Genomic DNA, 14,131 nt, shown 5'->3' with positions numbered 1-14,131 from the left:
CTCTAATAGTGAGCTCTGCGGCATACGCATTTAGCCTGTAGGGTCAAGTGTGCACTTTACCACGCTGTTCTCCGACACAGTTTCGGATATGGTAAAGTGTCTAGCGCTTCCGAGTACATAATGCAAACGGCGCACTCCATCCACACCTATATACATACACACCACGAAAGCCACTTGATTGATTGATTGATTGATTGATTCATTGATTGATTGATTGATTGATTCATTGATTGATTGACGGACGAACAAATAGAGGTAGAGAAGGGGTACACGATACGCGTATTTCACGTGTGAAACTCAAATAGTTAACCATTTGACATCGGATTTTTTTTTCTTCGTTTTAGCTGGGCTCCCCTCTCCTCTTTCTCACCGCAGTATTAGAACAATTGGCAGTAGCTGCAGCCATCTAGGGGTGTTTTTTTTTTAAGTGGTAGCAGCCATGCATAGTTCAAGCCTTACTTGCACTCTGCACAAGTAATTCAAATAATGCGACTACGGGCCTGTTCTTTTTTTTATCCTCTGAGCAGTCGCCCATTTTGTGTACCATCAGTACGCCGTTATGCGTGCCGTACGCTTTTCGACCAACATAGATAAGTAATGCTTTCGCATGAAAAATTTCCGGCGCGAATATGTGACGTGACTATCTTTACGTGATTTTGGCGGAAACATCTCGCGTGACTAGCTTTACGTGATGTTACGTCATTTCGATCGCGTGACTTATGCGCTGTTACGCGGTCATACAAGCTGCATCTACGTGACGTGATGTGAGCACGGTTGTCACGCTATTTTGGTTACGTGATCCCGTAAGTGCTATCGAAGCTTGCGGTCTCTCTACCTCACAATATGCATAACCCTTGCATTACACAAAACGGCAGGCACACACACTGCGAGGAATCACCGTGAGTTCGAAGCTAGCTGAGCACGCTCACGATACTGAAACGCCGTCGCGCCAACTCAACACCGCCTCTATTGGGCAGGTGGAATAACGGGTGACAAAGGAATATGCCCAGGGTGCGGAGGCAAGACGTTTATTTTACACCAACCTCCCTGTTACATTGGTTACAGTTACGTAGTTCCTTTTAGGTGAAAGGGGCGATGGGGCGCCGCGCGAAAGTGTGCGCGTCGTCGGCGCGCAGAACCAGTGGACCCTTCGGTCAGGGCAAAATCAGGGGCATCATCTTGCTGGCCAGATAGGCTCTCAGCAGCGAGGGAGGCGCGGTCCGTTCGCTCACAGCTGCGTACCGCACGGCGTGATCGTCGAATGTTAGGTACGGCCTTACTATATATGTAAGCGTGGAACAAGAGGAGCAGCCCAGGGCACGGGCCGGCGGGCCTGGCGGGATTTAGAAAGCGTCACATACCTTCGCAGCCCTGGCAGCGTCTCCCCGAACAGTCCCTCGCGCATGGCGCGCGTTCCAGCGGATGGGAGTTCGGGCGCCGTTCAAGCACGCCAATGAAACGAGGTTCCCCACGAACCAGGGCGGAGCGGCCATCGAGCTGACAGTGTCAGCGCAATGGCAGCGGACGACAGGATCTTCACAAGTTAAGGTGGGGTATACGCGAAGCAGTGCAGGTGGTTGCTAGACACAGCTGGGCTGAGTTTTCTAGCAACGCTCCACGGAACAACTAAAAGACTAACCAGCTACGCTGTTTAAAACGAAAGGAAAAGACCGCACAAAATTGGGGGTGGGGAGTGAGGCCATTCTTTATTCCGACAAAGTGGGGCGCCTATTTCTTCGTCACACTGTAATTACTGCACGGTCGTCAGCTTCAGGGCCCACCAGGCGGGCGACCAGCACGCTGAAAGCAGTGCCAGAGGAGGCCGTGGCCGAGCTCTCACGGCACGGCGCATTCACAGCCGTCGGTTGACGCACCACGAACTTCTGTTCAGAACGCCGGCAGACGATAACGTTCAGACGAGCCACGCGCTTTCGCGGTCGATCATGACACGACTTGCACGCGAATCGCCTCTATCCCCACATGCACGAACACTATACATCCAACGGATACCTGATACAGAAAATAGAGTAGTGCAAATGGCGTTCGCGCGTAGTGCAGCCGACTAGTCGTGCACACTGCCGCCGTCAGAATAGTCACCGGCCGCCGAAACCTCCTCCTGCAGCATCAGGCCGACGACGCGCTGCAGTTCGTCCATGTTGGCGGTGATGTAGTGGTCGTACATCATCTTGACGCCGGTCATGATGGATATCTTCAGGCGGATGCTGTAGCGGAGGGCGCGCTTGTTGTTCCTCTCGGCCCGCTTGCACAGCCGCGCAAGGTTGCGAGTCTGCTGGTCCAGCAATACGAACTGCCGGCACGCCTCGTTCACCTTCGCCCGGAGAGCGACGATCCGCATCCTGAGCGCTTCTCGCTCGCCAAGTGACCGCTCCGCCGGGACATCGTCATCGTCAGGTACTGGCACCTCCGGGACGACATCGTCGCTTTCGGTGCAGCCGGATCCGTCTGGGGTGGCCATTTCTCAGCGAAGTTCTGCTCTCTTGGGCAGGTGTCGGAGCTGCAGCAACCTCGACGCGACTGCGAACGGTGCTTCGTCGTTGGGACGACACGGAGCGAGCTGCCTTGCCAAACGCGAACCAGCACAGAACCGGGAGGAGCGCGCCTAATCACAATGGCTCTGGCTCGCGCAATGATTCGAATTGGCTAAATACTCCTTTGCCGCCCCTTCTTCTTTCTTTTTTTGAACATTCTAATAAACACCACGTCAGCGTTGTTAAGTATAAGACTTTTCGAAACACCTCACAAATCGCGCGTCACAAAAAGCGATCCGCGGTTGGCCCTTTCCGCTCGGGACAAACGTAGAAGACAGGAAACAAGAAATATTCGCAACAAGAAGACAAGATTGGCGCCTGTATATCTCGTTTCTTGTCTTCTTTGTCGACGTCTAGTTAGCGCCACCTTATCTTTTTTTCTTTAAGTTAAACGCCAGTATTTCATTTTACCCCGTCTTAACAATCAACAAGACGAAGGCGTGCAACTCATCTTCCAGACCATGGCCTTCGCTGGCACGCGCTCATCGCGAGCGCCGGACAATTGTGCAAATATCATCGACTGCCGCTGTGAATGGGGACTTAGCGGACGGTTAGATATTGTGAACGAAATTCAGACACTACTTGGTCACGAAAAACAGTGCATAAATCTTCTTGACGCACTGTTTCGATTGATATCTCTCGCGTGGTTTCTAGTTCCCGCGTTTCGTTTGCCATGAAGCTGTTCCACCGCTTTTTTTTTTTTTTTTTGCGTGCTAAATTCCAGCAGCAAAGCATAAAAGCTTTATACTTCGAAAAATATGACGCAATTCGCCATGCATGAGCGGTAGCTTATCTTGAGAATTTTCCTTTCCAGTGTATACGGTAAAATGTTTGGTTGTAACCGCAGAATTTTCTGAACAGGAGATGCTGTAAAACAAAATAACTCTGCTTTCGTGTGCAAGAGAGAGAGAGAGAGAGAGAGAGAGAGAGAGAGAGAGAGAGAGAGAGAGAGAGAGAATAGTCTTTAATGATACTGGTGAGGTTAGCCTGGCCAAGGCGCCTAGCTTTCTACACCACATGCATGAGAAAATGAAATCTATGAACAGATGGTGATAAAGACTGTGATGAAGATGACGCGCTCATTAAGAGAGTCCTGTTTAAAGGAGCCATGAAGACAAAAGACAAGTTGGGTTTATTAGAAAGACTGCTTAGTCCCGATAACAATGATACCAATATCATCGCAATCTTCGAACAAATAACGGAGATAATAAAGAAAACGTGTGAAGCAGTCGCGACCCCCTAGTCAATTTCCCGCAACTTTTCTATGACGTCACGGAACCTTGTTTGGGCGATTGGCGGCCGCCTAACTGACCTGTCGCGACGACACATAACTGGACGTCTGAAATGGTGCCTCTAGTTCCATTTGACCACATCACTTGAATGCTAACGTGCAGTTAACGCACTGAAAATTATGTTTTATTGTTGGCCCGTATGACGTCATTCTTGCTCATAACACGTCACTGTGGCGCAAAATTTGAAAGTTGTTAAATACTTCATGCTTTTTTTCGTTCAAAAAAACATCTTTTGTGGCTGTAATGGAGCTGAGGGAGATACTGAATCCTAGTTCTTTCAAATCAAACGAAGTTGTACTTTCTCTTCATGGCTCCTTTAAGAGTCTGATCAAGTCCTGTGCTTCGCAGGAAAGACAATAGAGCTTTTGTCGCTCGAGATGCTCGTTTAGAGTTCTACCAAGGGCCTAGCACGTCACTTGGAGTTAGTCCCCTAGAAAGTGGACGACCCAAGGACACTAAAAGGGACGTTCTAGCTGCTCTATACCACGTACACTCACATAACACGTGGTTCAAGTCCTCGCGCACGTCACAAAGAGTGCAGAAGGGGGAAGCGGCCTGTTTCATCTTGAATCGAAAATAACTTGTGTAAGCGACATTTAGCCGCACGCGGTGAAGAACCGCTTCATCATGCTTGGAAAGTCCGTCAGGCATCCTAAAGGTCCTGTGCGGGTCTATGGAGTGAAGCGGCGCGTAATGTTGCGGCGCAAAAGCCCACATAGATCGCTGAAATCTCCAGGCAGCCTTGGACGCTAGGGCAGAAGCAAGTTGTACGTTTATTGTAGCGTAAGCTACACTGGCCGAGGTTGAGCAGTTTCGCGTGGCTCCTGGAGAGCCGTGCTGCGCATGCGCGAGGAGCAGTGACGTCTCACGGCGCACAGGTGACGCGCCGGAGCCGCCGCCGGAGCCGCGATTGGATGGGATTGGAAATCGTTTTAGCAGCAGTAAGCATGATAATCAGCTAATCCTAGACAATCAGGACACCTAAGAATAACCAGCTGAACCTTAGCTAACGCTACGTATATCCTGGCATAGCGGAGCTAAGCCATTGCTTATTTTCTTGACCGTTTTCTTGTTATCTCTGTCATGTTTCGACGTGTACCGAAAAAGCTCCACCGCTCAGCGTTAATGCTCAGCTTGCTGTTCGGGATAGGGCAGCCACGTTTGTATAATTGGTACGCGTTATCAGATAATGTGTGTATATTGCTACGCGTTATCAGCTAATGCCTGTGCGGTATGCAAAAACTTGCGGTGATATCAACAAAAGTGTTGATATTGCCATGGACGTTAAAACCGCGTACGCTTTGGAATAAACTTATTCCGCCGATGAAGTGCTAAATATTGTTTCGCTCCCAGTGGAGTTTCTGAACCCTGTATACGAGTGATCGTGCCTTTTCGACGGAGCAACTGAACTTCTGTATTTGAATGAAGTGGTGCAGCAGTGTCAACGCTAAACGTCAACCGAAGGCAGTAGATGAAAATGAAATTGCATGAATGGCTGCACACGAAAGCAGGAAAGCAGTAGCATTTGTCACGTGGGGTTTGGGAGACAGATGACCATGGCGATCTTCTCGAGGAACGGCGCTGAACGAAACGATGTGGTATTGCTGCTACCACCATGCTTCTAAATTCACGGGCACAACACAGACCGATCACTCCGCTCGAACTCTTAGCACAGCATGCAGCACGCTCGTGCAAAGACATGTGCAAGCAAACCTTCAACATGGCTGATACCGTTTAAAAAAAAACACCCAAACACGACAGAAGCTGCCCCTCGTTCTAATGCCTCGGTAACAAGAAAAAAAAAAACAGCGCAGAGAATACCGGCCAAACTATGGTTAGTCAGCCTTCTAAAAACATTTTGGACCCGCTCAGAAGATGACTACAAAAGGATCCACCTTACTCAGTTTTGGAAGAGGGATGCACACGCATTCACACACAATGAAAACCAATAAAAAGCGATAAATGCTGCAATCTTGAGAGTGAGGAATAAAATGTACTACAGCATACAAACATTCTTTCCGATAAAATGAATGCGGAAGCTGTACTGTTCAAATTGTGGAAAGGACATTGTTTGTTCCGCCACGTTTCACGGCTGCTCTTGACGGTTCGAAGTACATTATAGCATACGCCACAATAAAGATTTGTAGAACTGCCCACTCGAAGGCAGCGTTCTATTCCACAATTGCTAACGGTGTAATCCCTATGTAATGCATTAAGCCATGTATTAAACTATGTATTAAAGTTTATTTATTGCTTTTGTCGGAACCTTTTAGGGGCGAATCCCCTTTGGGGCTGGGCTGTTGGCTCCTCCTGTTGTCGCCGTCGGAATCGTCGTTTCATGTAGTTACGGTACTGAAACACCGAAAAAAAGACCACGCGAAATGTGGAGAGAGGCGCCATTACCTTCAGGCCAATGTTTATTTTGCGAAAATGAGGCGTCCATTCTTCCTGCGTGCTGGAATTGTTGCGCAGTCACCAGTACCATCCACCGGGCGGGATATTAGACCGTGGGAAAAGTCAGTTGCTCTCACGGCACGGCGCATCCATGGATGAAGCGCCACGAGCATTCACAAGGCGGGCAGGCGAGAACGTCCAGGAGAGCAAGCAGTACACTTCCCGAACATCAGCGTTCGACCGCTAGACGACTTCCACATGAACAACACCCTCCCCACGTGCACGAACTATATATCCAACGGACACAGCCAAAACAAAAGTGGAACCGTTCAATGGCCATTCGCCCGTGGATATCAGACTAGTCGAGCAATCTGTCGCCCTCGGTATAGCTGCCGGCCGTTGAACTCTCATCCCCCAGCGAGGCGACGACGCTCTGCAGTTCCGCCATCTGGACGCTGGCGTAGTGGTGGAACATCATCTTGACGCCGCGAAAGACGCCTATCTTCAAGGTAATCCGGTCCCAGAAGGCGTGCTTGTTGTTCCTCAGAGCCCGCTCGCACAGCCGCTCTAGGGCGCGGATCTCGTGGTCAAGTATGACGATCTGCCGGTTCGCTGCGTTCAGTTTCGCGTGGAGGGCGGCGTCATCTTCGGGTACTTGCTTCGACGGGGTAACATCGCCGTCTTCGATGCAGGCTCCGTTTGGGGAGGCCATGTCGCAGCGACGTTCTGCCTCGGCGGGTGTCGGAGCTTCAACAACCTCGACGCGACTGCGAGCACTGCTTCGCCGGTGGGACGACACAGAGCGAGCTGCCTTGCCTTCCGCGTAGCAGCACAGAACTGGGAGCAACGCGCCCAACCACAATGGCTATGGATCGCGCAATGATCCGACTTGGCTAGATACATCTTTTCCGCCCCTTCTTCTTTCTTTTTTTTTTTTTTTTTTGAACGTTCTAGTAAGTACCACGTCAGCGTTGTTAAGTTTAAGAAGTTTCAAGACACCTTATATATCCCGCGTATCAAAAAGCGGTCCGTGGTTGACCGTCTGCGCTGGGGGCAAACCATTGACAAACGCGGGTGACACGAGTTGCGCGGCTGATTACCACGATCCGCCGCTCCGCCGGTTCAGCTCTGGCAGGAAATACCGATTTCAGGGCTGCGCACTAAGTTCCCTTTTTCAGTTGTGCGCAGATGAGCGGTCACGGCCGCACATGAACGCGCCCGCCGACTGCCACCGGCACCGCGGCTCCTACACGCGTGACGGGTGCCTTTCCCGCGTGAATTTAGAAGTCAAGGTGGCGGATCAACGAGACGGACAGTCACGGGCCATTATTTTATTTGATCTCCGCCAAATTGTCACGACGATGATGACGACGACGGACAACGACCACGAAGAAGAAGAAGATGAAGAAAGAAGAAGAAGGCACGCAACTCTGCTTCACCACCGTGGCCTCATTCATTTCGGAGACGGCTCGTCTGCCGTGCTAATATTATTCCGATCAAGCTGACTTTGGTTTTGCTTTCTCGCTCCTCTCTCTCTCACTCTTTTCCCTATCTCTCTTCAACATACGTACTAAATCCTATCTTCCGCTTTAATGCTTTACCTTATCTCATCCTTTTTTGGTGAAAGAAAACTCGTCTTGGCCAATTCCCTTAAATGGGTATGCGGTGGTTATATGGGCTACCACCACCACTTCGCCGGTGCACATGCACGCCGGCAAGCTTCGGGCAACTGTAAAAATATCTTGTATTGTCGCTAGCGGACGACTAGATATTGTGGACGACCTACAGATACTCGGTCCCGAAAAACATAAAGCTTCTCTTGGCGCCGTTTCGATTGCTGTACGCGTCGCCTAGTTTCTGGGGGCGTTTCAGCGGCAGTTTTCTGTTTCTACGTACTAACTTCCAGCAGCAAAGCATAAAAGCTGCAACATCCTAAGGTACGACACAATTCACCATGCGTGAGCGGTAGCTTATTTTAAGATATTTCCTGACCCGTGTATGGTAAAATGTACGGCTCTAATAACAGGCTTTAACGCGCCGACGCAACGCAGGCGATGAGGCGCGCCGTAGTGGAGGGCTCCGGATTGATTTCGACCACCAGGGGATCTTTAACGTGCGCCGAAATCTCGTACACACTGGCGTTTTTGCTTTTTGCCTCCATCAAAAAAGCGGCCGCCGCGGTCGGGAATCGAACCCATGACCGCGGCCGGGAATCGAACCCGTGACCGTGGCCGGGAATCGAACGGCGGCTCACTGGCTGATCCGTTGCTCAACAGCGCAACGCCTCAGCCAGTGAGCCACCGCGGCGGATTACAAGAAATGGCGTAAAAAGAAATAACGCTGCACTGGTGCGCGAGTTGTGTTTTTTTTTTCTTGGCCATTTTTTCGTTTTGTTTTTTCTGTTTTGACGTGTGGTGAAAAAGCTGCAAAGCTCAATGTTAATACTCAGTTTGCTGTTATGAATACCGCAGGACTGTGTATATTTGTAACGCGTTATCAGCTGCTGCATGTGCGGTGCGGGCAAACTTGCGGTGATATAAACGTGTTGACATTGCGATATGGTGCACAGAAGCACGTGCATTTTTTTTTTTTTTTTAGAACCGGCACAAAAGGCGTTTGATAGGCAGGACAGGCACTGAAAAAGCCAAGGCGATGAATTGGATCGGCTATGTCCTAATCAAAGACATGCCGCAGTACAATAAAATGATCCGCGGTTTCGCTTTTACAGCAAGGAGCACGAAGACCGGAGGGGGTGATACCGGTGGCAGTATTCTGAGTTCGTCCGTTTCAAAAATGTCATTTTCGCGTCGGTTTCGGTCGTGACGTAGGTACACCTACGTGGCCTCTTCTGACCAATGACAAGCGACGAAAGCGACGCCTTTCCTTGCTTGTGCTACTGCCCACCTAGCCGTCTTCTGTCAGCTAATAGGGCTCGCTCGAAAGGGACACTTCAGCGCAGACGTGAAATGGACAAAACTGAGAATTATGCCCCAGCGCGATGCCTATAATATTGACGCTTGGGTATCCTACACCTGATAGTGGTTAACCTAACCTCGCACTGGCGGGAGAGACACAACCACGAGTCCAAAGTACGATTTAAATGGATATAGCCGTCAAAGCAGGTGATAGCACATTCGCGTGTTCTCCGACATAATGCTCACATATCGCGACAAGCACGTTTCATTCATGCATGCGTATTGCGGAACCCAGCAAACGCAGTCTCCGCTGCAGTGAAGCCACGTGGCGCGAATATCGTCACTGCATGGACTCGTTTCCCCTGCCTTACCGCAGTCAATATGGTAAGCCCACACACGCGCGCTCGCGCACAAAGGAAAGACGGAAGTCGGGACCCGCCGCGCACGGTGGCTCAGTGGCTATGGCGTTGTGCTGCTAATCCCAAAGACGCGGGTTCGTTACCCGGCCGCGGCGACCGCTTTTCTGGTGGAACCCGAAAAGCGAAAAAGAAAAAGGGCCATTGCCGCCGGGAGCCCAAGGGCCCAAGGGCCCTTGGGCTCACTAGCGCACAGCCTGATATAGCCACTGAGTAACCGCGGCGATATCATCTTTTTCTCTCTACGACGCTTTCTCTCTTGTTCGATTACTATGGTAGATAGGCTTAGCCAATTATCTTTGCTAGCCTAAATGCACGCTATTAGTTGTACTATATTTCACTACTTACCTAATCGCTACTTGTTTATAAACACCATTCAAATGGACCAATTACCAATAAAATAGACATTTTTGTTTTTCGCCTCCATCAGAAAAACGGCTGCTGCAACCGAGATCGAGCCCGCGTCTTTGGCCTCAGCAGCGAAACGCTTGCACTGAGCCACCATCGATGGCCATCTTTTGATTACTGTGACAGAGAGGCTTAGCCTAAATGCAGTTTATTAGTTGGAATACGCCTTATTAACGCACCTCACTGCTACTTGGTTAATTACCATGCGCAAGTTTATCCTGTAGCGCGGAGCACACGATCCTAACACAGGCCGCAACCGCTTTGCTAAGTTCACCGTTAGTCACCTAGAATCATCGCCGCGGTGGTCCAGGAATTCCGTGCTAGAGCCACCTTCTAGAGGACCCTGGTTCAAACACCACCTAGCACGAAAATTTACTCAGTTTACCTTCTGCAAACTTCTAGTTTGTTTATACGAGCTGTCCCGAGCAACGCGGCATCATTCCAAGAATCCACTGGCGGGTTCTTATTTATCCTCTCAGCACGTCGCCCATTTTTATATCATTAGTCCGCCAGTTAGCGTGCCATGGAAGCCCGATGTTTGACCAATATAGCGAACTAATGCTTTCGCGGGAAGATTGTGGCGGGAATATGTCAAGTGGACATCGTCAGGCTTAAGATAAAGATGTCAAGTGACGAGCTTTACGCGAATTTTGCCGGGAACAGGTCACGGGTACTCCCTTTACGTGATACGTGTCGTGGTTACGGGACTTAACGTGATTTCGGTCACGTGACTGCGTGGCCATACGAGCGGCATTTAAGTTACGTGATTTGGGCACTTGTTACGTGACTTGGGTTATGTGATCACGAAAGCGGTGTCTAAGATATATAGGCTCGGATGGGCGCAGCCATAGCGGGAGGTTGCTACGCAACGCAAAGCGGCGCACAGCTGGGCTCAGTTTTCTGGTAACGCTCCACGGTGGAAGTAAAAGCTTACTCCGCTGTCATAAGCAAAGAGAAAAGACCATACAACATGGGGGGTGGGGGGTGCCGCCATTACAGTCAGGCCATTCTTTATTCCGCCAAAGTGGGGCGTCTATTTCTTCGTCACACTGTAATTACTGCACGGTCGTCAGCTTCAGGGCCCACCGGGCGGGCGACCAGCATGCTGAAAGCAGTGCCAGAGGAGGCCGCGGCCGAGCTTTCACGGCAGAACGCCGGCAGACGAGACCGTTCAGACGAGCCACGCGCTTTCGCGGTCGATCATGACACGACTTCCACGCGAATCGTCTCTATCCCCACATGCACAAACACTATATATCCAACGGATACCTGATACAGAACATAGAGTAGTGCAAATGGCGTTCGCGCGTAGTGCAGAAGACTATTCCTGCACTCTGCCAGCCACAGAATAGCGACGGGCCACAATCTTCGCTTCCAGAAGGGCGACGACGTGCTGCAGTTCGTCCAGGTTGGCGGTGATGTAGTGGTCGTACATCATCTTGACGCCGTTCAGGATGGACATCTTCATGCGGATGCTGTAGCGGAGGGCGCTCTTGTTGTTCCTCTCGGCCCGCTTGCAGAGCCGCTTCAAGTCGCGGATCTGGTCGTTGAGCAAGACGAACTGCCGGCACGCCACGTTCACCTTCGCCTGGAGAGCGGCGAACCGCATATCGAGCGCGTCGTCATCGTCAGGTGCCGGCTCCGCCGGGGCGACGCCACCGTCTTCGATGCAGCCTCCGTCTGGGGCGGCCATGTCTCAGCGAAGTTCTGCTCTCTTGGCCGGGTGTCGGAGCTACGGCAACCTCTACGCGACTGCGAACACTGCTTCGTCGATGGGGTAACACGGAGTCAGCTGCCTTGCGCCTACAAGCCCAGAAGTGAGAGGAACGGGACCAGTCACAACGGCTATGGCTCGCGCAATGATCCGACTCGGCTAAATACACCTTTTCCGCCCCCTCCCCCTTCTTTATTTTCTTAACGTCCTAGTAAGCACCACGTCAGGGTTGTTAACTATAACACGTTTCGAAACACAGCATAAATCGCACGTATCAAAAATCGATCCGCGGTTGGCCCTCTGCGCTGGGGGCAAGCCATTGGGAAACGGTGGAAACTACAAGAGCTGCGCGGCTGATTAGCACGAGCCGCCACTCCGCCGGTTCCACTGTGGCGGGAGAGCCCTCTTTCAGTGCTGCGCACACAGTTCTCTTTTTCAGTTGTGCGCAGGTGAGCGGCCACGCCTGCACACGAACGCGCCGACTGCCACTGGCGCCGCGGCTCCTACACGCGTGACGGGTGGCTTTCCCGCATGAATATGGAACTCAAGATGGCGGATGGACGAGGCAGCCAGTAACAGGCGACTATTTTATTAGATACCTGCGGAACAATAACGGCGAAAAAGAAGAACACGCGCTACCCATCTTCCCCACCGTGGCCTTCGCTGGTGCACGCATGCACGCATGGGCGAGAGCCGGACAAATGTTTTCGATTGCTGCTGTGAATATGGGGATTTAGCGGACGGTTAGATATTGTGAACGACCTTCTACTTGGTCACAAAAAACGGTACATAAAGTTTTTTTAGGCGCTGTTTCGATTGATATATCTGTCGCGTAGTTTCTTCGTTCACGCGTATCGTTTAACATGAAGCTGTTCGACGGCATTTTTTTTATTTCTACGTACTAACCTCCACCAGCAAAGCATAAAAGCTGTATACTTCGGAAAATATGACGCAATTCACCATGCATGTGCGGTAGCTTATCCTGAGAACTTTCCTTTCCAGTGTATACGGTGAAATGTTTGGTTGCAATCACACAATTTTCTGAACAAGACATGTAAAACAAAATAACCCTGCTCTCGTGTTCAAGTTTTTTTTTTTCTTGGCCGTTTTCTTGTTATCTCTGCCATGTTTCGACACGTGATGAAAAAGCTGCACCGCTCCAGCGTACGTTAACGCTCAGTTTTCTGTTGGACAGGGCAGCCAACTTTGTATATTTGATACCGGTTATCACCTAATGCCTGTGCGGTGCGCGAAAACTTGCGCTGATATAAAAGTGTTAAAACTGCCATATGACGCATGCAGTGGACGCAAAAATCGCGTAAGTGTTAAGTTCAACTTATGCCGCCCGTGAAGCGCCAAATATTGCCTGGTGCACAGTGAAATTCCTGATCTCTCTATGCGAGTAATAGCGTTTTATGAAATGTGTAATTTTTTTAGAGCTGGCACAAGAGGCATTTGACAGGCAGGATAGGCACCGAAGAGTAAGGCCAAGGCGTCGATATGGAGCGGCTAAGCGATGTTTTCTAATCAAAGAAAGACTGCTGCAATACAAAAAAAAAAAAAGATTTTCCATTCACGGTTTCGCTTTTACAGCAACGAGCACGAAGACCGTAGGGGGTGATACCGGGGGCAGAACTCTGAGTTTGTCCGCTTAAAAAATGTCCCAGTCGTGACGTGGGTGATCTTGCGAGGCCTATATGCGCAGAGGCCGACCCCTTCCCTTGCTTGTGCTGTGTTTCAGCCGATCATCCTCTGCCAGCCAATCAGGTCTCGCTCGAAACGGACACTTTGAAACGGGACCCGCCGCAGTGGCCCAGTGGCTAAGGCGTTGTGCTGTTGAGTTCAAGGACTCGGGTTCAACTACTAGCCGCGGCGGCCGCTGCTCTGATGGAGGCGAAAAGCGAAAACGCCCATGTGTTCGAGCTTTCGGCGCACGTTGAAGATCCCCGAAGCTGATCAAAATTAATCCGGAACCCTCCACTGCGGCGCACCTCGTCGCCTGTGTAGCGTCGGCGCGTTAATCCTTACAATAAATCAAAATCTATCACTTTGAAATGGACATGAAATGGACAAAACTGGAAGTTCCGCCCCAGCACGACGCAAATAAAAGTGGTGTTTGGGTATTCTACACCTGACACAGGTTAATCTAACATTGCAGCGGATAGGGCTCGTCACCCTATATTCCTCGGCCGCTGCCAATGTTAACAACCGGTCCAACAGAACACTTTCTCCAACGGAAGGACGATCTGCGTCGCGCCACACGTGCCCTCACCCCACCGTGTGGAACGGACCTCCCCCGTAGACTTGCTCGCTGGGAAGAGGTTTTGCTGCGCAGACTTCGCGTTGGAGTGGCGCTTTCACCTGCTGTGACCCTGGCGTTGCCACCATGCACGCTACCATGCCCCATTCGATGACACCTGCCCCTTCTGCACAGCTCCTGCCG

At 50.8% G+C, this 14,131-nt stretch overlaps 2 protein-coding genes across 2 annotated transcripts in view; both read right to left on the bottom strand.

The window, feature by feature from the left end:
* The window catches only part of LOC144137919 (uncharacterized), a 510,196-nt gene that overhangs the window by 420,482 nt on the left and 75,583 nt on the right, over positions 1–14,131 (bottom strand). The gene's annotated exons all lie outside the window — the stretch shown is intronic.
* On the bottom strand, positions 10,959–12,038 carry LOC144139068 (uncharacterized). Its single transcript, XM_077671553.1, has one exon. The coding sequence runs from the start codon at positions 11,665–11,667 to the stop codon at positions 11,296–11,298; it is 372 nt and encodes a 123-aa protein (XP_077527679.1). The 5' UTR covers positions 11,668–12,038; the 3' UTR covers positions 10,959–11,295.

This window comes from Haemaphysalis longicornis, unplaced genomic scaffold, assembly GCF_048455015.1.
Source record: "Haemaphysalis longicornis isolate Haplotype H1 unplaced genomic scaffold, Haemaphysalis longicornis Haplotype H1 scaffold_5, whole genome shotgun sequence".
In the NCBI taxonomy this organism is placed as follows: Eukaryota; Metazoa; Arthropoda; class Arachnida; order Ixodida; family Ixodidae; genus Haemaphysalis; species Haemaphysalis longicornis.
This window is presented reverse-complemented; position numbering and strand designations above follow the sequence as displayed.

Bases quoted from the DNA above. Each gene is read 5' to 3' on its own strand.
- LOC144139068 (XM_077671553.1), bottom strand. From the start codon at position 11,667: ATGGCCGCCCCAGACGGAGGCTGCATCGAAGACGGTGGCGTCGCCCCG.